At 45.9% G+C, this 24,840-nt stretch overlaps 1 protein-coding gene across 4 annotated transcripts in view; it reads left to right on the top strand.

The window, feature by feature from the left end:
- The first annotated feature begins 2,083 nt into the window (after positions 1 to 2,083).
- OTULIN (OTU deubiquitinase with linear linkage specificity) overlaps positions 2,084 to 24,840 on the top strand; it is a 30,549-nt gene continuing 7,792 nt past the window's right edge. The window contains exons 1-5 of one of the 4 annotated variants that reach the window (XM_024741725.1): positions 2,084 to 4,591; positions 8,285 to 8,361; positions 13,471 to 13,565; positions 16,983 to 17,126; positions 23,269 to 23,394. In XM_024741725.1, the coding sequence (XP_024597493.1) occupies positions 4,290 to 4,591; positions 8,285 to 8,361; positions 13,471 to 13,565; positions 16,983 to 17,126; positions 23,269 to 23,394 (744 nt within the window). In that variant the 5' untranslated portion in view covers positions 2,084 to 4,289. Of the gene's footprint in view, positions 4,592 to 8,117; positions 8,362 to 13,470; positions 13,566 to 16,914; positions 17,127 to 23,268; positions 23,395 to 24,840 lie in introns of those variants that run through there. The other 3 variants (XM_024741726.1, XM_024741727.1, XM_024741728.1) reach the window with 3 other exon arrangements.

Here is a 24,840-nt window from a genome sequence, read left to right as displayed (position 1 = left end):
GCTGGCGGAGGCCCCTTCGCCCCCTTGCTTTTAAGTAAGGTCGTCGGTGAAGACACTTTTGTATCCAGTGTGTCCGATGACAAAAGTTTTTCCGGAAGGCGCGTTTTAAAATTCTGGTTATCCAGTACCCTCCCCCACCTTTTTGACATTTCCATATCTCTAAAGCTAAAGAAAGCTCCAGCAACTTGGGAAACAGACTCCAGAAGCATATTATCTTATAACCCACTCCATTAGCGCTTCCCCCCAACCTGTCGCGGAAAGGGGCTGAGGTTGTCGCTGTCACAACCCCAGGAAAGCTGAGCCACGCGACCTGCTTGTTCTTGGAAGGCAAGTCTGCGCTTGATGAGCGTCCCACCTGTTGGACAGACTTTGGACGGAGTCTGCCCCAATTCTTTTGCCCGTTAGCTGCTTAACTAGATGTCCCCAACCGCCTTGATTTTTAAATACGAAAGGCAGTGCTGCTTAGATCAATTCCTTATTGAACTGTAAAGGCGGCTGCGTACATCGGAAGAGTTTACAGTTTCTGCAAGGATTTGGGGGCAGGGGTGGAAGCAGAATATAAACTTGAAGGCTGAAACTTTTCTGCACTTTCAAGTTCTAGTCACATATAAATGCCTTTGGAATTCCAAAATTGACGAAAGCACTCAGGTAACCAGTTTGACAGAGATCTTAATTGGCTGGAAATGTGCTTTTTTCCCCCCCCATTTCCTAAAAAGGGGTCCTGGGGGAGCTGTTATTGCATATAATGTATTACAATAATTCTCACTTGCATGGCTCTTTATCGTGGGCTTTGACCTTCTCCTTGAGCACCCAAGCCCCTTGGGATGGTATTATCCACACTTAATGGGTTAAGATTTAGAGCAGGAGGTCTCAAACTCCTGCCCCCAGGAGCTAGGCAGGTGTCACATGGGTTCCTGGAGAGCTGAGTCCTATGGGGACAGGGTCCACTAAGTTCCAGCCTATAGAAGATTCCAGATATTCTGACTTTTGTTTGAAATGTCCTGATTTTTATTTTATTTTTAAATTACATCCAGGTGTTTCACTTTTATTTTTAAAAATTTTTTGTCTGTGCCACACGGCTTGCAGGATCTTAGTTCCCCCCGTCAGAGATTGTCACCACTGGACTTCAAGGGAATTCCCCTGATTTTTAAATAGTAGCCTTTTATTTTTTAATTGAAACCACTGTGCAGGCCCATGTGAGCAGATGTGGCTGCAGTTTTGCTCCCTGGGTTTGAGCCCTACCTAAGACTCTGCAGCGGGTGAAGTTGGGGTGCGCATGGGGGTGGTCTTTGCCTCTGCCCTTTCCCAGCCTGTGCTGGTTCCTGCCTGCGGCTTCCAGGCTGACTGCTGCTGCCGCACTTAGGCCCCGGTGGTCTCAGCTGTGCTCCCCACCTAGCAGCCCTGGCCCTCAGATGCTGTTTCTCAGCCTCAGCTGTGTCGTGCCCTCCTGGGAGACGCAGAAACTTTGAAGTCTGAACCACGGTCCCCCAAATACACAGAGTTATTTGGCAAGCTTTTCTGCTGGATGTGGTTCCCAGAGTCTGAGCACCTGGGGAAATGGGTCATGGTGCAAAAGGAACACTCTTCCCTGACGAAAAGGTTTTGTGGCACAGATGCCTCTTCTCTCTACTGTCAGTAGAATTATGGGTGTGGAGCTGAAGGGAATGTAAACAACCCAGCCTAGGTTTGTCATTTTATCAGTTAGGAAACTGAGTTGCAGATTTGATAGGTGCACCTTGGCCAGGGAGGCGCAGGGAGTAGGTTTCAGGGCCAGGTTCCCTGATGCCTGGGTGGGGACCTCCCCCCATGTCTTTCTGGCTTTCTCAGCAAAACTAGGTAGAGGGCCATGACATATAATCATGCAGACTTCACTTTTTTTTTTTTTCTGGAATAAATATTCCAGTTTGCCATTTATTTACTAGCTTAATTTCTTTTTCTTCCTATTTTTGTTGTCTTTGATGATCTCATTCTCTTTTAACTCTCATAAGAGAGCAAGGGGGAGCCAGGGAAAGGAGGTGAAGATAACTTCAAATATCAGCTTCTGAACATCGTATCTTATGTTCTGGGCTTCCTTGTTTATTATACGGGCAGTGGGGCTACTTCTCATTGCACTCTGATATTTTCTTAAGGGCTAGAGAAACTGTACTGCAGCATATAAACATTGCCATTATATACTTTGCAGTATAATGTGTGCACATCAGTTCTTACATGATGATATATGCAGCCTAATAGTTGAGTGTAGATATAAATAAATTGTGTAATAATGCCTGAACTAGGTCCTAAAATAGTTTTTGAATCTTGTGCTGTTCTGTCATTGGAGCCAAATCCCTTCTTTCCACCCAGAGAGTTAGGTTTGACCTGCACAGGAATTGAGTAAAATATTTGCATCTGGAAATATGAAACACCATAAAATGCAGATGTTTTGAGATACCCCGCAGAGTCATTTTAATTCATTCAGTGGGTAGAAATTATGAATACAAATCACAGCCCAACTTTTGTAGCCATTATATTGTACATCCGGGCTGTGACTCTGAGAGGTGCAGTGAAGGGTAGGGGAAGGGATGGCTCATTTCCTACAGGCTGTACTGTAGGACACAAATTCCTTGTGACTAAGCTCACTGTGTTTTGCAAGGGAGAGAAATAGTGGGGAAGAAAGACATAAAAATCATATGGATAAGCTACTTCCTAAATCTCTTTCCTTCCTTTCCTTTCTTTCCTTTTTCTTAGTTCGCTTGAGAGCTGTGGTTGGCTGACATCCCTTGGACAAGCCCTAAGGATGGCTCACAAGATGATTCAGGGTCCCTTTTGAGGAAGTATTAGGTCAGACCAGGTTCAGTTGACTTGTTTGGACATTACCTCCCTCCTATCAGCAGGTCTCCTATACTCCATCCCCTGCTCACCTGACCCATACAGTTGAAACTTATGCTGTGTCACTTCTTCCTCTTAGCTAAGCTAAGTACTACAGTCCTTGAGGACCAGGATGGTCCTGGGACATGGTTGGTGGCCAGGCTGGACATGCTTAGGGGATTGAGAAGTGAGACTACTCCGTGGTCCTTCTCTGTCTGCCTGACGGTGGGACAGGGTTTGAATCTGGGGTCCACAGGCTGGCTGTGTGTAGGGGGGAACATGATGGGTCTGTGTACCCCTCTGAAGTGGAAGGCAAAATTATGAGTGTATTTATGTTTTTCTGGACTGAGGTTCTGAGGAAAGCTGTGGATTCTCAGAAGGGCTGTGAACAACAAACTGTGAAGCAGTTGTCCTTGGGTGTTGCTAAATGTGCTATTGTGCGAATGTGTTTTCCCACCCACCTTAGCAGCCCCGGGGAGTGGGGTGGCTGTCTTTGATGGGGTAACAGCGACTCCCTCCTGCCCCTTCCCCCTCCTGGATGTAGAACCTGCTTCAGAGCTGGGATGCATCTGAGAAACCTCCTTGTTGAGGGTGTCTTGGTTGTCCCCAGACACCTCTGGAAGTCACGTGGAATAGCCCGAGCCAGTCATGGAAAGTCCACTTGCAGATCGGAGGTGGAATTTCAGCCTGGGTGCCGGGACTTTCCCGCATTTGATGTGTTGTTCACTCATCTCTACAACCGCTAAGAGGTGGAGAAAGGCTGGGTTGAGTGGCCTTTGCTTTTCCTGTGCCTGTGTGGGATGGTGCATGGTGTCACAGTGGTTGACACTTTCAGCAACACTGCCTGGGCCATTAGTCTTCTAGGACAGGCCAAGTTAAGCATGAACTGCCGCGTTCAAGTCCAGAGAGCTGAACAGAGTCATACTCAGTTTAGCTTTTTTAGATAACTAAGGGAAGCTTGGTGCAAATGTTCATAACGGTGAGTGATTAAAGTGCTGTCTTGTTAGCTTTGCATATATGTTAGAATTCACTTTTTCATATCATGTGTTTACTTGTATCAGAAATTGAAAAACTGGCTTCACAGAAATGTCTTCTGCTTCTCTGAGCCCTGTGTTTTTAGCTTATAGCTTTTGTTTTGGGGAGTAGTGTAATTTTGTCTACATGTAGTAAGTAAGCACTTTAAAATTAAGTTTTCAAACATTTATTGTTATCCAGGTCTTTGAAAAGAGCAAGAGGAATAATAATAATTTAGTAGACAATGTCATGTAACCTACTCAATGGTGTATATTGCCTTAATATTGAGAGTAAAATAATTCATCTCTGAGAGAAAATGGGAGCTTGAAAATACTTTAAAGTAACATTATGGTACTAAACTAATAATTTTCTAAGTAGAAATTATTAGCATTTTGGTTTTAAAATTTAACTTGACTGTGTACTTGAGTATGACTCACATGCCAGGGTCCCCAAGAAATCAAGTCAGATTTAAGACTTTTACTTTTCTTTTTTTTTTTTTTGCGGTATGCAGGCCTCTCACTGTTGCGGCCTCTCCCGTTGCGGAGCACAGGCTCCGGACGCGCAGGCTCAGCAGCCATGGCTCACGGGCCCAGCCGCTCCGCGGCATGTGGGATCCTCCTGGACTGAGGCACAAACCCATGTCACCTGCATCGGCAGGCAGACTCTCAAACACTGCGCCACCAGGGAAGCCCAAGACTCCTACTTTTCTTCACTACTTTTCTAGTGATGGGTATGTTTTCTAGAAGGAAACTTTTTGCTTTGGTGATCATTTGAGCCTGTGGACTTTAGTGGCCTCTTTGTGCTAAATGGTGGACACGCCTCATCCCTACCCCAACTTGACACACACAAAAGATTGCCCAATTTCTGAAACTAGTCAGCATCAAGGATTTTATCTTATCATATAATATCCCCTTTCCTTGCATTGTTTCACTGTCTTCCCTTCCCATGACAAAAATTTAAACTTCTAGCTATTTCAGATTTCCAACTTTAAATATAATTTCTTTTTGTTGTTCAGCTTTAATATTTTGATACTTAAAAAAGTTAAAGCAGAAGTTTATTGAGTGAAGTATTTTCTTAAATAAAATTATTTTAATTTTTCTTGCTTTCATATATCTCTCTCACTTTCCAGTTGATGGTCCTTATGTTGGATGAATATTTCATTTTGGCTGTTAAATGTCTTATTTTCTGATCATATTGATTGAGCTTTATTGCTTGAACTTCTAACTTATCTTCTCTCCAAGGAGATACAGTAGCTTTTAAAAGCCATATTATAGTTTCCCTGGTGTCCTTGGCAAGTTAGCAAATGTCCTTGGCCACATGTCCTTGGTGGCCATGGAAGTTGGCAAACGTTTGTGCAGGGAATCTGAATGAAATCTAGTGTGGCTACAGTAATTTGAATATACCCCAGGCCTCCCATTCCTCAATTTCTGCTTTACTTCTTTTGTATCTCTTGAGTCACCTCATTTCTATTACCAGTAATCTCCCTTTCTGCTCTGTCTTCCTTTTGCATTTAGTCTCCTTTGCGTCCCTTTCCTGTTGGTCTTTGGCAGAATTTGTATTTGCGGCTGTGCAGAGAGATGCTTGTTTAGAGAACCTCCTCTGGGCACTGGTGTTGCCATTGCACTTTGGTTATTTTGTAGATTAGAAAGGAAGGAGACGAGTGCAGGTGAATATGCCTGCCCATAGCCACAGAATTGGCTTGACGTGTGAATAGATTCATAGTCTGTTAGAACTAAGAACTGGAAGAGGAACCATGTAGATCATTTAGGTCTTGTCTAGTCTTGTTTTGAAGATGAGAAAACTGAGGCCAAGATTAGAGAAGTGGCTTCCCGGAAGACATGCTTCTGATAATGATACTGCGAAAATGATTCACTTAAATGCCTGTTTTATAGGATCAGAATTTCTCTCCTATTTGATAACGCTAGGAAGGAGGCCAAAAGATAACATTAAACTATTGAAAAAAGACCTTAACACATTTAGTCACTTTTTATTTTAAGCATTTGATGTATAGTCCCTGCGAGTCTGGTTTCTGTTTGCTTTTAACCCTGGCACGGGCTCCATGGGTGACATCACACCTGTTACTTGAAATCTCACTGGGGTTAGAGCACATGGAAAGTACCTTTTCCCTAGTATGTCCCCTCAACCTCACAGCGTTAAAAAAGACAGGCACACACGCCTTATCACCTTTACGTGGAGAGAAGAAAAGGAAGAAAGGAATAAGAAATGATCTTACCACTACTCTACACGAATGGATGTAGCATGAAAATTAATAAGGCTAGCTAACGTTTTTGAGTGCTGAGTATTTATGCGTCTGTTTTCACAGCAGTCTCTTGAGGTGAGCGCTCTTACTGTCCTTTTTTTTTTTTTTTGCGGTACACGGGCCTCTCACTGTTGTGGCCTCTCCCGTTCCGGAGCACAGGCTCCGGCCGCACAGGCTCAGCGGCCATGGCTAACGGGCCTAGTCGCTCCGCGGCATGTGGATCCTCCCGGACCGGGGCACGAACCCGTGTCCCCTGCATCGGCAGGCGGACTCTCAACCACTGTGCCACCAGGGAAGCCCTTACTGTCCTTTTTACAGGTGGATACATTTAGGTGGTGAGAAGTGTGGTCACTTGAGTTGCACGGTTATACATATGGCTAGTGAGGAGTGGTTTAACCCTGGGTGACTCCAGCCATGGCACCCCCAGCGAGGCCACCCACACGGCATGTGCCCTGAGGTGGTAGGTGGTAAGCCATTCGTGCTGGAGCATGGATGGAGCCGATCACAGGTATGAAAGCACAGGCTAGGGTCGGTCAGGTGTTTGGACAGAAGTGTGGGTGTGTGTAGGGCAATCACAGAATACAAGCTAGAGTGGTGGGACGGGTCCAGATTTAGACTTCCTTGCTTATATGGGAGCCATTGAAGGGTTTCAGAGGGGTGGAGGGTATGTTAGTGCCCAGCTCAGTCTCTGTCTCAGCGGCCCTTCTTCTGTCTCTTGTTCCCTCTCACTTGGTCCCCTTTCCTCCGGCTGGGCTGATGCATGCGGAGCTGGGGGGCTGAGGGAATCCAGGGTGTGAGTACGTCTCTCGAGTCGCTCACCCGGTTCCTTAGTAACTCCTCCTTCCTGTGTCCAATGTCCAGGGTGCCTGGAGCCTCCTGTCTTGTGTGAGGAGTGGGGGTGTGCTGTCATGGGGAGGGAGTACTGGGAATTGGGGGTCTGATCTCTCCTGATGTGTACACCAGCCAGTTTCCTTGTGTTCAGCCCTGGGTGTCTCCTATACCATCTGAAGCACTTGGTACCTCCAGTTCCTGAGCCTTACTGGGGCCCTGCAGGGTGTACTGGTCTTCCCTTTCAGCAGATGCCCCTCCACTGGCCTCGAGGCTTCCCTTGTCCTCCGTCCCTTCCTACCCCTTCTTCCACTTTTGGACGGTTTGGGCTTTCACATGTCTTGTGGTTTCAGCAAAGATAGAGTTGGCACTTCTCTTTCCCATCATTGTCACGTTGTGGTGTATCTTGAGGGGAAAAGGAGGCATCTTAAAACTCAGAAGTCCCGTTTTTCATCCTTGTCTGGCACCCAGTGGAGTCTTCTCCGTTTCCAGGACTTAGTAGGTTCTTGTTAGCTCACTGAAGGAGCCTAGAGACTCTTTTGGGAGCTGTTGTGCTAAGTCCCAGTGAAAGTATGCGGGGTGCCAGGGATGTGCTCGGCAGAAGGCGGGTGGCTGCTTGCGTGTGGGCCTCAGGGACCAGGAGGGGCCTGAGGGAGGTTTTGTAGCTCTGGGGACTTGTAAATCTCTTATCCTTGTTTTTAGAGTAGCTCTTGTAAAATTTGCTTGTGACATACTAAAGTTGGCACTTGGCCTGCACTCCTGTATACTTTTATTAGCACCATCTCCAGCATGGCATGGCTTCACTGATAAGATGCACGCTAAGATGCTTACATACGTGAAGCATTAAAGACGTTAATTTAAAATGGCCTCAGAGCTATGCAGCCAGTGGAGTGGTGTAGAATGTCTCATTTAAAGTAAAAAACTGAATTGGAATGCTAGAAACATGAGTCTAAGATAAATAACCCATATTTTTTTTTTTTTTTTTTTTTTTTTGCGGTAAACGGGCCTCTCACTGTTGTGGCCTCTCCCGTTGTGGAGCACAGGCTCCGGACGCGCAGGCTCAGCGGCCATGGCTCACGGGCCCAGCCGCTCCGCGGCATGTGGGATCTTCCCGGACCGGGGCACGAACCCGTGTCCCCCGCATCAGCAGGCGGACTCTCAACCACTGCGCCACCAGGGAAGCCCAATAACCCATATTTTATCAGACTGTCATCATGTAATGTGAAAAAGTTAAACTTTGCGTGTCATAAATTTTTTCAGCAGTTGCATGTTGTGATAAGAGGGAACTTGTCAGTGCAACAAATTTTTGAAATGTCTAACTTGGTATGATTTCAGCGAGGAGGACATGTATCGTGCGGCGGATGAAATAGAAAAGGAGAAAGAATTACTTATACATGAAAGAGGGTCATCAGGTATGTTTGGAATTTTCTTTATAGAGTTCCTACTGTTTATAGTAGAAAATGCAGTTACATCGGTATATCCATTTCCATGAAATATTGAGATGTACTTCCTAGGAAACATGCGTGTGCGTGTGGTCTTATCTGTATTGGATTATTCATTTTGCTGAGGTATGTTTGGGGAATACTGTTTCCTGAGGTTTTACAGTTTTAATACAAATACTTCCCCTGCGTTCTTTACATTCATATGGTTTTTGCACCCATGAAGCTTTGTTTAATCTCTTGACACCACTCTCTCTCAGTTCTTGACTTGCTGGTATTCTTAGAGGGAGAGTTTGGGTTTGAAGGGCATTTTTCATTTCAAGTGGAAGGACTTACTGAGAAGCCGGCTCTCCGGGTCTTTGCGTGCAGAAGGCCATGTGAATTTGATTAACTGATAAGGAAGAACAGTCATGGGACTGAGAGCACTAATTCTCCCGTCATTTCATGATCTTGTGTCCGTGCTTCTGCTCAGTCGTGCCTGCTCTGCTCGCCCCACCAGGACCCGTGGACCCACGGCTGCTAGGGTGAGCCTCTGCTGGGGGCACGGCCGGCGGGGCTATGTGTGGAGAAGTGCCTCCTTCCTTCCCTGCTAGCCTCGTGCGGGAGCCCAGTGGAGATGCTCCGAGTTGGGGGTGTGCCACAGATGTTCACAGGGGGCACTTTCTCGTGCACCACTTGTGTGATGTGTGTGTTCTGGTTTAAGAACTAGCTCCTGTTTGTCGTATGGTTAGCAAAGCATTGTACGTGTAATTAGGAACAAAAGATGCAAAGTGGGGTCTTCGATGATAATTTTGGAGTCTTCCTCACAAGGAGTTGGTGGAACTCTTCACTGTGGCAGCCAAGGGAGATGTTATGGTCCCCCATAACCTTCAGAGGATGCGCGAACCTTCTGCTGCAGTTGCACTCAGTTCACGTCGGATTCAGTCCTTAGCAGTCATGTTCCTGAGGAGAAGGTGCTTCTTCAGCCATGGTTTATTCCTGCTGTGTGTGCAGGGGCCCCTTGCTTTCTCGCTCACTCTGCAGGCTCTCTGTTGGAATTCTCCTCTGCCCCCCAGGGAAGGCCTGTGCAGGTGCTCTGGCTTTTCAGGGGGCCTTGTCTGAGGCCTTGTCCAGCTTTAGTCTGAGGTCAGAATGGATCCCTTTATACCCTGAATCTCAGTCCTTCTGGGTTCATGGCCCTTCCCGCAGTAACATCCTGTAGAAGTGCCTCTGGTGGGAAGCTCTGTCCATATAAAAATTTCTTTATTTTACTTTCTTTCTTGAATAACCGCAGATGAATTTTTGTTTTTTCTTATTTTCTTGATGATTTTATTGCATTGTCTTCTGGTTTCTCTTGTAGTTGAAAGTACTGCAGTCAGTCCAATCCTTGGAAATCTGTCTTTCTCTGTCTTCTCTTTGTCTTCAGTGTCCTACAGTTTCTCCTTGAGGTTTCTTAAGTATGGATTTTTTTTTCTTTCTTTTAAACATTTTGCTTGGGATTTTTTTTTTTACTTTTTGAATCTGAGGATGGCTAGTTTTCATCAGTTCAGGAGAATTCTCAGCCACTATCTTTCTGAATGTTGCCTTTTTCCTATTCTCTCTACTTATTCCTTTCATCGCTCTAATGAGGTGTTTGCTAGCTTTCATTCAGTCATCCAGGTCCCTCTGTTACACACCCTTTCAAATGTTTTCTGACTTTCAGCCTCTGTTGCATTCAGGACGGTTCCTTCGGAAATATTTTCTTTTTCTTTCTTTTTTGGAAAAGTTCTATTTTCCCTCTGAATTTGCTTGGTCTTTTTTTTGATAGTGTATTGCTCTTTGCTCACGTTTTTATTCCTTCCTTTATTCCTTTAAGCATTTTGAACATACTCTTTCAGGCCTGATAATCCCATTATCTGAAAATCCTGGCAGGCCTAATTATGCCAGTTGCTATTTTTCCTTATTTCTTGTTTCTTCAGGGTTTGAATTCTAAGCTCAGCTTTTGTGTATCTGTGTAGAGTATATGCAGCCTGTCTTGAGTGTGAGAGGATTTGGCCTTGTTTCTGCCAGGCACCCAGGGAGTCACCTGCCTTGGGCCACGTTAGGTTAATTTCTAGGTTTGAGCTTCCAGGGTCTTATAGCTAGTGTGAAGTCACACCCTGGCCCTGTGTGAGAGCCGGCCCGTGGTTATGAATTCTCAGGGGAGGCTTCCTCTCTCTCCGAGTCAGAGCCCAGGCCAAGGCAGAGAGTTTTTTTATGCTCTCTCTTTGTTAGTGAAAAGCTTTTTTTCACCTAGTCCAGGCAGGGGTCAGCAAACTATAGCTCCCTGGCCAAATTTGACATGGCCCCTGGTTTTGTAAATAAAGTTTTATTGGAACTTCTTGGTTTACACATCACCCATGGTGATTTTCATGCATAGTAAAGTTGAGTAGTTGTGAGAGAAAACCTTACACCCTCAAAGCCTACGTTACTTACTCTCTGGCCCACCAGAGAAGAAGTTTGTGATTCTTGCCCTAGCCTCTCAGTTGAGAGTCCCAGCATTCTGGAGGGGTTCAGTTTTAACTTCCCAACCTCTGAGAGTCTGAATCCTTGTCTTTGTCACCATATGGTGGTATGGTGGTTAAGGAACAAACCTCTTGGTTAATTTGGCTTCTGGTTGCCACTCTGATTTTCAGCTTCCCCCTTTGTGTTTTTTTTTGTGTTTGTCTTCGTGGGGTTTTTTTGCCACTAGAAATGTTCTTTCCTGGGAACAGTAATCAGTCTGTGTTGGATGCAGTTAAACAAAGCAAGGAACTGTTGTATACTTAAACCGCTTGAGGTCAGGCACTGCCTGTCCTGTGTCTCCGGCTTCTAGCCTGGAGGATGGCATGCGGTGGCTGTTGGAGTCCTCCTCCCAAAGAATGGTGGCAGGATGGGACTGAAAGTATAATTTTGATGCTAGCGCTTTGTGAGTATCCATTTTCCACCCTCAACTGTGTCCCGCGGACCTCTGATTCAGCACAGGGCTGTGGCTTGCGGCTTGGCCTCTGAGCCCGCTGAGCCTTCTGCCTTCTCCCCTCAGTCCTGGGGTGTGGTCTGCCTCCCTGACCAGGGGCCGAGTCCTGTCTCGGTGCACACAGGAAGAGGACTGCAAGTGAGGAGAGTGGCAAGGCTGGACCTTCTTCCCGGGAGGCCCTTCCTGAGCTGGAAGCATGCTCTGCCTCGTGGCAGAACGTGCCCCGATAAGTGTCCTCAGCTCTGGACATTCGTAGTTCCTCAAGCTTTGTGGGGAGGTGAGTAGGAAGGCAATAAAAGGGAAATCTTCCCTCCACTAAATAGACACTCAAACAGTGTTTATTGACTTCAGACAATGACTGGTTTGTATTTGAGGGTTGGCTCTGCAGCAGTGGTATTTGTGGTCTCCGTGTATGATGCTCCGGGGTCTGTTTCACCTTTAAGCCAGTCCTGACTTATGCCACAGATAAATGTATCTGTATATGTGTTATTTTCCCTTTTGTGTAAAAGGTTTGTTTTCCTTGTGAAAGGATTTACCATGAGATTTTTAAAACAGGCGGTTCTTAACATTTTTTGTTTTTTAAAAAAATTGGTTTACCTGAACTGCAAACAGGGATTAGGGGCTCCTCCTGGGCTCCTGCATCAGTCATCCCTCATCTGTCACACCCTGTGTGGTGAGTACCTGTGGTCCTTTCTTCTTCAGTAGTCTCCAAACACATTCAGGACAGAATCTGGGGCTTTAACGTCTTCTTAACCCCCGTTCCTAGCTCAAAGCTTGGCACATACTAGACACGCAGTAAGTGTTTATTGAATTGAGCTGAATATAACATCTTTATTTTGTGTTCAGCTTCCTCCTGAGTAGATATGTTGTAAGGTACTTCTGTGTTTATATCCTGATTTCTTTGCTAACATTGACTTCTTCAGTATTTTAAAAAGGAAGTCAAGAGATGCCTGGGCATTTACCTCTTTCTTCCTAGGACATCCACACAGACATACACATGTGCGTGCATATGCATGTGCCACAAAACCAAATCTCAAGCCTCATACGTTAAACAAGGGAAGTTTAAAGGCTATTTTCTTACTATATCGTTTGATCATAAGCTGTATTTTTTAATTTGGGGGGATGTGTTCTTAGAGTCAGACAAGGTCTGTGGTTCAACTAATGTTGAGAGCTCCATTAATTTCTGGCTGATTATCAACAGTTTATAGCCTTTTGGGATCAAGGCGGGATATAACTAAATAGAGACAATTAAATATACTTTTGTAATAGAGGTCTTATCTCTTTGTATAATGGATGTAAAAAACAAATTACAAATCATTAGATGTATCTTCTCAGAGCTTAGACTGCTGCGTATTTAATGTGAACATTATTCATGGGCACCTGGGTCCGTGTGGTTACAGGTGCTGAGGGCACAGCTGAGAAACAAAACAAAGCCCCTGCCCTCAGGGAGCTCATGTTTTGTCGTGTGTGTCAGGCGGTGTGTGGTGTGTGTGTGGTGTGTGTGTGGTGTGTGTGGTGTGTGTGTAGGGGTGGGGAAGGCAGGGTGCAGAAAAAGAAATATGTCAGGTGTTGATCAGTGCCAACAAGAAAAACAAAACCATGTAAGGGGAATAGAGTGAAGGTGTGTGTGTGTGGCATTTTGATATCGGGCATCAGCGTCAAGAGGCGAGCAGAGAGCGAGGAGCGGGTGCCCCGCAGGTAGGGCAGGAACCGTCAGCATGGGGAGTGGTGGGAGCTGAGGCCGGAAAGGCAGCGGGCGGCCCGGGCACGAGGCCCTTGTAGGTAGTGAGGGAGTAGAGTCGAGTGTGATGGGAGGCCTTGGAGCCCAGCAGTGGTGGGTAGCATCTGACTTACGTTTTAAATGCACCCCTCTGGCTGCCGTGTGGAGAATGGTTGGTAGGGTGTGGTGACAGGGAGGCCCACTGGGAGCCCTCGGTGGTCACCTAGGAGCGAGGTGCTGGAGGTCTTGACCAGGTGGTAGGCAGCAGTGGAATTCTGGATTTTGAGGGACTGCAGTGAGCGAGAAAGGAAATCTCAGGTAAAGCAGTACCATTATTCTGATGATGCTTTGTTTCATTGTTTCCCCCTCCCCACCCCCCCCACCCCCCCTTTTTTTTATTCTTTAACAGAACCCAGATTAAGTGTAGCTCCTGAAATGGATATCATGGACTATTGCAAAAAAGAATGGAGGGGAAATACGCAAAAAGCAACATGTATGAAAAAGGTATGATGCCTGGATGCACGCATTTTGAGTCTTTCCAATAGTCTATCATAAGTAATTATTTAATATGTCCTTTTGTATTTTTAGATGCTAGTTATGACAGCTGCCACTAGACTGTGTAATTATTGGTGTTCTAACGTTAGAGATGAGGAAACAGGCTCCAAAGATAAGGGACTTGTTTGGAGCCACAGTATTAACATAGAATCATAATCAGTTATTCAGTAACGTGATTTCTTTGGAAAACACATAAATGGCTCTGTGCTGTTCAAGGTTGGGCCAGCCATTGGTTGTCCTCTTGGGGTCATTTGGGAACACTGCCCTTCTGGCCTGGTGAGGTAAAAGGCGCAGACGTCATACATCTGCTGTCCCGCTCAGGTTTCTTTCCATGTCCTCCAGTTCTAGGGGCCTGGACTCTCCTGTACCTTCTAAGCAGAGGGATCTGGAACTACTTCCTTTATTTAGGGCAGCAGTCCCCAACCGTTTGGCACCAGGGACAGGTTTCGTGTAAGACGATCTTTCCTCGGTCTCGGGGGGGGCGTGGTTTCGGGATGCTTCAAGCGCGTGACATCTGTTATGCACTTTATTTCTGTGATTATTACATTGTAATGCGTAATGACATAATTATACAACTCACCGCAATGCTGACAGGAGGCGGAGCTCAGGTGCTAATGCGAGTGGTGGGGAGTGGCTGTAAATACAGATGAGGCTTCGATCGCTCGCCTGGCGCTCACCTCCTGCTGTGCGGCCCGGTTCCTAACAGGCCACAGACCGGTACCGATCCATGGCCCAGGGGCTGGGGACTCCTGATTTAGGGCATCCCAGGAGCTGTCCCCCTTTCAGTCCCATTGCATAGATTGGTGACCCTGAGGTAGTCCTTCCAAGGCTGTGGGACATCAGGGATTCCCATGACACAGTCCCACTGTGGCTATGACTGGGTTGGGTCATTGCTCGAGTCAGGCCCCTTGACCCACTCCCACTGCACAGCAGGTCGAGTGGCACATCCTACTGGTTCCCCCTCAAATGTATCCTGAATCCAGCGTTCCTTTGTAGATTGAAGTTGCTACTCCAGTTGACACTTGAATAACACAGGTTTGAGCTGTTTGGGCCCACATCTATGCAGATTTTTCCAATAAATATGGACTACAGCACTACATGCCGCATGGATGCAGAGGGCCGCCTGTAAAGTTACATGCGGGATTTTGACTGAGTTGGGGGCCAGCGGTCCAACTGCGCCCCACACGCACACCCCGGCACCCCAGGCTGTTCAAGGCGTGGCCTTATCTGACTTCCTCCGAGCTACGGAAATGGCAGTTTCACCCTAATGCTTCTACCACCTCTTGTAATATGGATTATACCCTCTACTTATTTTCTCTTGGGATTATTTACGTTACAAGTTTGAACGCACTTCTGGCATGTTACAGATATTGACCTGTCATGTTTGATAGAAATATCTTTAAAATTTTTGTTTGTTTAGAACTGTACTGTTTAGGATTTAAGAGTGTTAAGTATTTGAATATATTTGTTCTTGTCCTCAGAGCTTCATTTTGTAGAAAATGTTGTGCCCCTTTCATCAGGCACCTCAGCTGCCCATGCCTGCCCTGAAATGGGCTGACCATGCTCGAATGCCACTGCCACTTTTGAAGCTCTGAGAGCCAGTGTCAGCCCTGTTTCCCACAAGTCTGGACTGTAGACTACTTGTGTCTCAGGTACTCGTTAGAGAGCTCAATCACGACGTACCTGGGACTCTCAGTTCCTGCCAGAGCTTAAGAACGTTTAGATGTGTGTGGCCATCTGTTGAATATGCATATTGGCTACTTGTAGATTTTGTAAAAACCTCCAGCTCTGTATCAAAGTAGATAACCAGAGGCCAGGTATCTAAACTGTATTTTCTCATCTTCCCCAGAAATGCTTACACTGACATGCAACCTTAATTTTGGATCTCAGTCTCTTTAAAGGATCTTTTCTAACAGTTGGCACCTTCAAGCGTGTAATTGAAGATGTTTACTAAGTTATCCAAGTGTTCCATATTTTGGAACTCATGCTGAAGTCATTCCTCTTTGATTTCAGTTTGAGGTAAAGATATGACCCTATAGTTGGACCCTTCGGTGACCAAATAATCAAAGGCACATCAGTTAGAAAAGCATCCCATCGGGACCCATGGCAGTCAGAGCATTTCTGGGCCTGATAACAGCTTGGATCTGTTATCTTTTAGTCCTTATTTGTCTGATTGTTTTGTTTTGGATATTCATTTACACACTTGGAAAGATACAGTTGCTGTTGAACTAGCCATCGTGAGTATTCGGGGTAACCAGGGGTTCACCATAGGGAAGAGGTGCATATTAGCAGGCGTGAGTCTGCTTGACGGGCCCTTACATTGCAGCGGTTGGGCCACTGAATAAAAATGCAACTCTCAAAATTTTATTATTGGAAAGACGTACTTTCATATCCACTTAGAACACCATCCTGTGACTTGAACCTTGAAAACAACTAGTAACAGGGTCCAGTGCCTGGACACAGGATGACTGTCTACATGGTGCCCACCCCATGAGGGCGACACTTCTTCTTTTGTGTAAATGTGGGTAGGAAGCAGGGTTTCGAGTGATTGTTGCGGAACAGCAGGACTAGTGAAAGGTCTGCCAGGTCGGGGGCGAAGCTGTGCGGTGGGGAAGCCGTGAAGCTGACGCTGACGCTGACGCCTGAGCAGCGTCCAGTGGGGAATCAGTCATCTGGGCCCCTGGACCAGGTCGCTGGGATTTTATGCTGTCCTTTTTGGGGGGCATGCTCCAAATGGTCCATTTGGATGGCTGTATTTGAGTTGACTGAGCATGTCACTGAGCATTTTCATTTCCTTGTTTCACTTGCAGGCTAAACAAGAATGACACTTAAATCCACTTTTTGAAAAAGTCTAACAGAATTTATCCAGGCACCTCCTAGCATGTAGTTTTTTTATGTATTTCACGGAAATTTTGGATTTGGGGGTATTATTTTTAATGTGGATACGAGCTGGGTACATCTCTCTTTTCTTTTCTGTCTCTTCATTAAAGAGTTTAGGGTCAATCTAAACACAGATTAAAGCCTTCAGAATGCTGGTTATTAATAAGTGAATGTTACAGTGGTTGCTAAGGGGCATATAACTTCAACTTCGGGGTGGCTAGTGTTTTAATAATACTTGGTGTATTATTTTATATGTTCTAGTATGTTGCGTCTGCTACATATGCTGATACTATGTACAGTACTAACATTTGTTAATTTCCTTTGATTAATTAAAAAAAGAATTCAAATATCTTACATGAAAGACTCAGCCAGTCTTGTTTCCGTTCTTCTAGTGATTGGGGGCACACTTTTTCCACAGGAATAAAATTCTCCGCACTCTCTGAAGTCAGTAATGACCATTTTGAATTCTCTGATGCTTCTGTCCAGGGCTACGAGGAGGTGTCTCAGAAATTCACCTCCATCAGGCGAGTCCGTGGGGATAATTACTGTGCGCTGAGGGCCACGCTCTTCCAGGCCATGAGCCAGCCGGCTGCGCTGCCCTCCTGGCTGCAGGACCCGGAGCTCACGCTGGTACGCTGCTGCTGCAGGTTTGAGTCTGCAATGTTTCCAGTTGCTTTTGTGAGAAAGACTTCCCCTTCTCTGCCCTGTGCTATGTGCTTGTACTGTCTGCGGTGTGACGTCAGTGTGTGGGTTTATTCAGTTTTGTGTGGCTGAGATGATTTTGCATAGCAAAGTGACCAAAAATGATTGATATTTCCCCAGAAGAGGAAGATGATAAAATTTCTTCAGTGCTTCAGCTTAACTAGAGAGCAGGTGTTTAGGGTTTGTTCAAAGCACTTAGGGCAGTTTGACTTCAGTGTTGGAGTCTCTACCAAGTGGGCTGTATATTGTACTATCTGAGAACCTGCTGGGGTTTTAGGAGGCAGATTTCTGTGATTCTAACTCCAATTCAAGGAATCGGCACCCTCTGCAGTGTTTGGAGAGCTGGCGTGGCAGGGGGCAGAGCAGCAACCCTAGAAGAGAGACGGTTGCTGTCAGCCTGGGGGAGGCTCCCCGGGGAGGTGAGGGTCAGGGGCTGTGTCCCAGGCCTGGCCCTCTTTAAGGTTTTAAATCTGCAGCCTGGTCGTGACACCCCAAGAAGTCACATCATCAGTGTGTCGTGTATCCCCGACACACATCAGCTTGAGGTCATGATAGGTTGGATGATAGAATACCCCAAAAGAGTTTGGTGGGCAGGCACGATTGAGCAGAAGTCACAATATGACATTACTTGGAAGAAAATAGGAAACCTTGCGCCTGTATTAAAACAGAACCCCAAACGAAAACTCAGAGTGCTAGCTGTGGGAGATCTGCCTTACCAGCAACTTATGAGGGGGGAAGGAAGAGTCAGGATTTTAATGGATTGCAGGCCCAGTACGAGCCCACTGATGTGTGATGCCTGCAGTGATAAGGAAGCTCTGTCTTAAAAGGAGCGCTTCTAAAACACAGGCAGTGACAGGCCTGTCTTGAACGGGGCTGGTCACATCCCATCTTGAGGACCCAGTGCAGCTCTGTGCCTGTACCCTCAGTACAGGTGGGAGTGTGCCCGACAGGGCTCGTCTGCTTTGGGGAACAGTTGAAGGAGCTGGGGTATTTGCCTAGAATAAAGACTTTTAGAGGATACTGGTTGGCAGTTAAGCTAATTAGAGGTCTGTTAGGTGAACGGGGTATCACGTACCCTCAAAGAGCAAAACCAGGATCAGCGGGTGGAGGATACCACGTGTCTCTCAGGTGATTATCTACTTTATAAGCTGGTGTAAAATCACGTGTGTATAAACTATTTAAATGATATCTGTGAAAGATACTTTCTTCTAATCAAAGATACATTATCTTTTTTTAATATAAATTTATTTTATTTATTTTTGGCGGCTTTGGGTCTTCGTTGCTACGCGCGGGCTTTCTCTAGTTGTGGCGAGCGGGGGCTACTCTTCGCTGTGGTGCGTGGGCTTCTCATTGTGGTGGCTTCTCTTGTTGAGCACGGGCTCTAGGCGCATGGGCTTCAGGAGTTGTGGCTCACGGGCTCAGTAGGTGTGGCGCACAGGCTTAGGTGGTCTGCGGCACGTGGGATCTTCCCAGACCAGGGCTGGAACCCGTGTCCCCTGCATTGGCAGGCGGATTCTTAACCACTGCGCCACCAGGGAAGTCCCAAAGATATGTCATCTTAAGCAGATTTCTCAGTATTAGCTTTTTTTTTTTTGAGAAAGGAGCAAAAGAAATTGATACACTAGGCTATTTTTAGCTTTGCAAATTAGACATATATCAGTACTGAAATATTTCAGAATTGTTGGTCAGTCAAAAGCATGCCTATGGACATGAGACACTGCTTGGGAAGCAGACATGGGTGATCTCACTGTATTTTGCTTTAACTTTTGTTTGACAGCCATAGCTTTATTTATTGATTGTGACAAAATCCTCCTCAATTTTAGGCTGCTTTCCTTTGAGCCTTTTACTTTAAGGGGCTGCTTAGATTTATGGACTTAATTGATGTAATGAATTGGACTTTTTAACTTTCCAAGGAACTCTGGTGCAAGTAGTGCTCTACATAATTAAACATACAAAATACGCTCCATGAAAGTAAAGCATAATTTTTATTTTACTAACAGGATACATTTGGGTAAGGTTATCTGCCAAATTAAAAATAGTCTAGGTAGGTTGTGCTTGGTTTCTGATCGGTATGAGAGCACGTTGTGCGTATGAGCAATGGGGGCTTTAAGGGGGTTTTCCTGACTTCATTTGAGTCATGTGGAAATTCTCAAGTACTCTTTCTAATTTCTTCCCTTTTCTGTATGTATCAGTCAACAAGTAGAGTTTTTCTCTTGGGAGCATAATTAGTTGGTCACAGTGGTATTATTTTTGTCATCTAACCTTTCTCGAATGCCAAGAGGCCCACGTCAGAGAGAAAAAGCACATCATACCTGTCCGTGGGTTTAGTATGAAAGTTTATTAAACTTTTCTTGCTCTCATCCGACTAGAAGACTTGTCCCTGTGTTGACTCTTCAGGCCCCAGCAGAGTCCCTCGATTTGAGCACTTTCCTGACAGGGTCTGTTTTGCCATGTGTCTTGGGCGGGTGACAGATGCACCACACGCCTCTCACTTGAAGTGCCAGTGCAGAAAGGGGTACACAGACTTGGTTGTCGCACTTGACCAGACTAGTTTTTAACCACCTCCCAGGTGTCTCAGGCAGCCTCCTGTGGATGGCATTCCATCCCTGTTCTCATGCTGGCCCTTCCGCCTCGTCTCCTGTCGGAAGGTCCACACTGACAGGGGTCTCGTTGGGTGAGCGAGAGGGCAGTGCAGCGTGACTGGAAGAAGTCGGGGTGGAACCAAGTACGAATACCGCCAGGTGGTGAGGCCTGCAGAAGCCGGCGGTGCACCGTGGTGGTGGGGTACCCGGACCGCCTCGCCCCGCAAGTGGGGCCTCTCTGTTACCAGAGACTACTTGTGTAACTGTAATACGGAGGCGTCTTAATATTTGTTAACGCTCGTGATTAAGACAAGCAGATCAGGTGATACTTAACTCAATTCTCCAGAACAAGAAGGTCTTACAGGAGTTTTGGTATGAAAGTCTCTGTGCCCAGTTCCTACCCATCTTCCTACTAAATCAGAATAACTTGTATCCTGTCATGTTAATTAAGCCATGCTTGCTGTTACAGCTTGGTATAAATTATGGGGTTTAAAATGGGGTAGGCTCGCTGTTATAAACACAGTAACTGTCTGACAAATAAGTCTGTCTCAGTTTACCCTGATCCTTGATCTTTCTGAATTGCCAAGGGCCTCTTCTGACCACTACCCTGCATCCAGTGACAGTCAAATGTCCTGGTGTCCACGGGGCTTTTAGAAGTCCTTGGAGCACTGACCACTTCTGGGGACATAAAAAGGCTGCTCTCAGCAGGCAGGTTGGAGGGAACCAGTCTCAGCATTGGTACGGTCTCCTGAACTGCCCAGGCTCTGTAGTAGCCCACCTCTTCACACTGGGCATTGGGCAGGTCCTGGGACACCTGAGTTTGTATGTGAGTCTGTAGACTCAGAACCAGTCCTGGCCCAGCCTGCAGGCTGCATACTGTGCTAAACATCCCTTGACCTCAGCTTGCATTTCGTCAAGAATCCGGTGAGCCCAGAGAAGCTACACACCCTGTAGCTGGCTGTATCTGCTTCCATTTACATTTGGAGAGATGTTCTTTGTAGCGTTTTGCCATTTTCCCTCTCTCCTAGAACACGCATGGTTTCAGGAGATTCAAGGGAAGTAGGAGCGCTAGACCGAGACCCTCCCCTTAATGTGAGCTCAGTGGAGGCGAGCGAGCCCAGGCCGCTCGTCCCGTGCTGCTTGGCTCCTCTGGCCTTGCTCGTTCGTGGCCGTCTGACAGTTTGGCTGCCTCTCACCTCCTGTCATCATGTCTTGGTTCCCTGTCTGTCGTTCCCGCTTCTGTCCAGATCCTAGTCTCTGTGTTTGACTGTAGTCGGATGATCCGACCGTGACCCTGACCTTGGACGTGGCTTGGTCTGGCTGTTCTTAAACTTGGGCAGCAGCTGGGTCCCCAAGAGGTGGTATCCTTCGGGGCAGGGGTCCTTTGGTTCCATAGTTTTAGAATGTCTCTGAGTGGGTGGGACCTGTGACAGTGTTTGCTTGCTTAGGGTGGGATAGACTGTATATCAGAACTCATGAGACAGTTTGGGGATGACACATTCTTGTTACTTGCTATCCCTTTAACCATGGTGCTGATTTCGAGAATTGTGGACATTTCCTAGAGAAAACAGGCTGTTTTTATATTTCACTCACAAATGAAATTATACCTAAGCTAATTAGGCAGTTTAATACTTTATTAAGTATTTCCCGTCATTGTTTCTTGTTTTTCATTTTGTTTCTTCTTTACCTCTCCCTTACCCTAACAGAAGTCCAGTCTCCGTGTGTGTAGTGTAAAAGAATGGCTGTGTGTGTGTGTTGTATGTGTCATGACCCCCTGAAAGCATTTAAAGCTATCCTCATTTTTTTCATCTGAGTAAAGAATTTCAGCTCCATTATTCTTTCCTCATAGTTTCTTTTCACACCTCAGTTTTGGGCTTTCTCCAGGCTCCCCACAGCTCCCAGCATATACAGCCCTTGATAATTATTCCAGCAATACTTTGGCCCATGCGTGGAAGGAATGAGGAAACGGACTTTTTTTTGGGTTTTGCTCGGTGTAGTTAGATCTTTGGGGTCTCTTGAGTAATTGAGTATCGTGCCTGCTTTTTAGGTACATGCACAACGTCACGTGATGCTTATGTTTTCTGGGCTTCCTTCCACCCTGTTTCCCAGCTTACATCTGCGTAGCCAGTATTTTCTGCTCACTGCACTTCTCTGTGCCCAGTTGTGATTTCAGCTTATTGCCACTTGAGGGCATTTTAGAGTCTGGTGATAAACCAGAGAACCTGAGAGAAAGTTGGCAGCAGAACTGCCCACATGTTGCTGAAATGTAGGACAGAGTGGGTACAGAGCTGGGCTGCTCTTGGGCGGGTAGTCATTTGTCATCATAAGAAGATGAGAACACAGCCCCTCCCCCATTAACGCCATCATTGTGATAACCACCTGAAGAGGAATTTACGTCCCTGTTGTGGTTTTTTTTTTTTGTAGAGATGAAACCACCGTAGTTTCACATGACTGCTGTAAAGAGAAAGTAAAACTGGAGTTCCCGTTCATGCAAGGGTCTTCAGAGCCTTAGATTCCAGGAGAACTGAACACATGGCCTCATTTAAAACTGTATTATAACTGTTAAACAAACTCAGGTTCTAGGGAGGAATTAATTATTCTCTAATGATCTTTTGACTTGGAGGTGAACTCTTTTTTCCTTTCTGCATTTTATAGCACTGAAGGGACATGCCTGTGCCCGGCCTAATTATATGGATTTCTCCAAGACTGTTGGGAAAGTCTGAGTTCCCATGCTGACATCGATCCGGTTATGTCCCAGCTTGCTTTTCAGACTCCAAATTCTATTGATGATGAGGGGAAAACAAAATAGCAAATGCTCCAGGAAAAAAAAGGAAACAGGCAAAATAATAGTTGAGCTGTCAGTTCTCTAATGAGCTAGCCCATCACAACTCCCTTAACCCCTGCTTCTTGTTCTCAGTTGTATTTTCTATCTTACTACACTGATTAGTTAAACTAGATACCATAGTGTTTCTTTCTAATATTAAAACTTTGATGATAGTGTAAGTATCAGAAGTTAGGTTTTATTTTCCTAGTCAGGAAAGGAACAGGTTTTTACCCTATCCTGGACCATCTCACAGGCCCAAAGCGCCTTCCTGAGTCAGGCATTAGGGAGTGGTAGGGAGGCACCAGTGAGCCCCGCAGCTGCTTGGGTGGTTTATGCGAAGACCTGGTGTGAACACTGCCTTCATGTACCCTTACAAAGTGCTGTGGAATGTTCCTGCCCGCGGCTGGAACCCAGCCAGGTACATTGTGCCTTTGGGTCTCAACCAAAACTGCCATTTCACTGTAGAAGCCCTCCTCAGGGTGGGTCTTTCCGAGATCCTGACTTCCAGATTTAGGTCCGCCGTCCTAAACCCAGACAGATGTGCAGGAATTAATTCTGGAAACGAAGGTAGGTCTTGTAGGCTTCATTGTTTCTTATAGCTTGGATCGTGTGATGGCCTTTCTGGAATGTTAACATTCTCTCTCTCTGTTTCTTGATACTCTAGTTACCAGAAAAACTCATAAGCAAATACAGCTGGATCAAGCAGTGGAAGCTTGGACTGAAGTTTGAGGGGAAGAGCGAGGCCCTGGTTGATAAAATTAAGGAGTCCCTCACTTTACTGAGGAAGAAGGTTTGAAACATGTAGTTTCCTTTCTGTGATAAGTGCAAAGCTCTCACTCCCGGGTGCCCCAGCACACCACTTCTTGGTCTTCACTTAGTGGATTACCACACGCTCTTGGCTGGTTTTTAGGCAAAATAATTCTAAACGAACACAAACACTTCCTATGAAGTGTTCGGTAAAATGAAGAAATATCAGCATCGTGTATTCTCGGAGGAGATGATGTGTTTAATGAAACGTTTAACTTTGTTTAAAGGAAACCGTACAAATGTAGTCGTTTCTTCTAAGTTCTGACAAGTTTCAGGGATATCATTTAGTCCATATCTCTTACAGGATTATCAGTGATAACGAATTCACATTTATTAAATTCTTCCCAATTATGTTCATGTTTTAAGATTCTGTCCATATTTATTAGACTTGTTTTCTTTCATGATGATTTTCCAGTGGAGCAGATTTAGTAACTTGTCCTTTGACAACTGTCCTGAGGGTTTTTCTGAAACAGAATTGTGAGGAGGAACTTGGTCTGCTGATTCCCAGTGATTTGGTTATTAAATACTCCCTCTTCTGTGGCTTTCCGCTGCCTTATGTGGGTCGATATCCTGCTTGCACACTGGCCCACACAGAACTCTAGGTTGCTGGCCTTTGAGCAGCCTAAAAGCTCTCCTCACCAGGGACCCGGGATTGAGGGCCTGTTAGTTGCTCCAGGCTTTGTAGATGGAGGAGGGAGGCCGGTAAGGAGGTGTCAGGCATCGGCTTTCAGGATTCCCCCAGCACATACCCTGGTTGTTGATCTGTTTACTTGACTGTGGTCTGCCCCCATGAGACTTTCAGCTTCACCAGAGACTGTCCTGTCGATTCCTTTACAGCCAGTGCCGGGCACTGGGCCTGACACATAATAGGCATTTGGTAAATATTTTGTTGAATGAGTGGAGGGCCCTGAGTTCCTGGAGCCTAGTTTTTATTTACAAACACGAGAAATGTGTACTGGAAACTATACTGTCGAAGGAAGACTAGTGATGAAGAAATGGGAGCAAGAGAAGGGGAGAGGGGGTCTGTTCTTGTTGCCTGTTGGAGCAGAGCACAGGATTCAAGGGGGCTGGGGGACCTGCGCCTGCCCAGGCCCTGGGTTAGCAGGGGGTTGAGCACAGGGCTCTGGCCTGTGGGAGTGAACAGGAAGGCTCTTCAGCTCAGCCACTGGTGACGGTTTCCTTTTTAACTCTTTTAAGTTCTTGTGAGGTTGCTTTATTAGCTGTGCCTACTGTAACTAGATCCTCATTTGGGGGAATGTTTAAGTGATTCCAGTTTGTAATAACATTAAAATTATACATTAACACTCTGAGCCAAAAAAAAAAAAAAAGCCTCTGAGCCGCATCGTTAGCACTTTGTATGTGCCAGGCTGCACGCTAAAAGTTTGATGCATTGTTTAATTCTCACGACTCCCTGGGTATCGTTGCTGTG

This window comes from Neophocaena asiaeorientalis, unplaced genomic scaffold (assembly GCF_003031525.2).
Source record: "Neophocaena asiaeorientalis asiaeorientalis breed wild unplaced genomic scaffold, Neophocaena_asiaeorientalis_V1.1 scaffold10, whole genome shotgun sequence".
NCBI lineage: Eukaryota > Metazoa > Chordata > Mammalia > Artiodactyla > Phocoenidae > Neophocaena > Neophocaena asiaeorientalis.
This window is presented reverse-complemented; position numbering and strand designations above follow the sequence as displayed.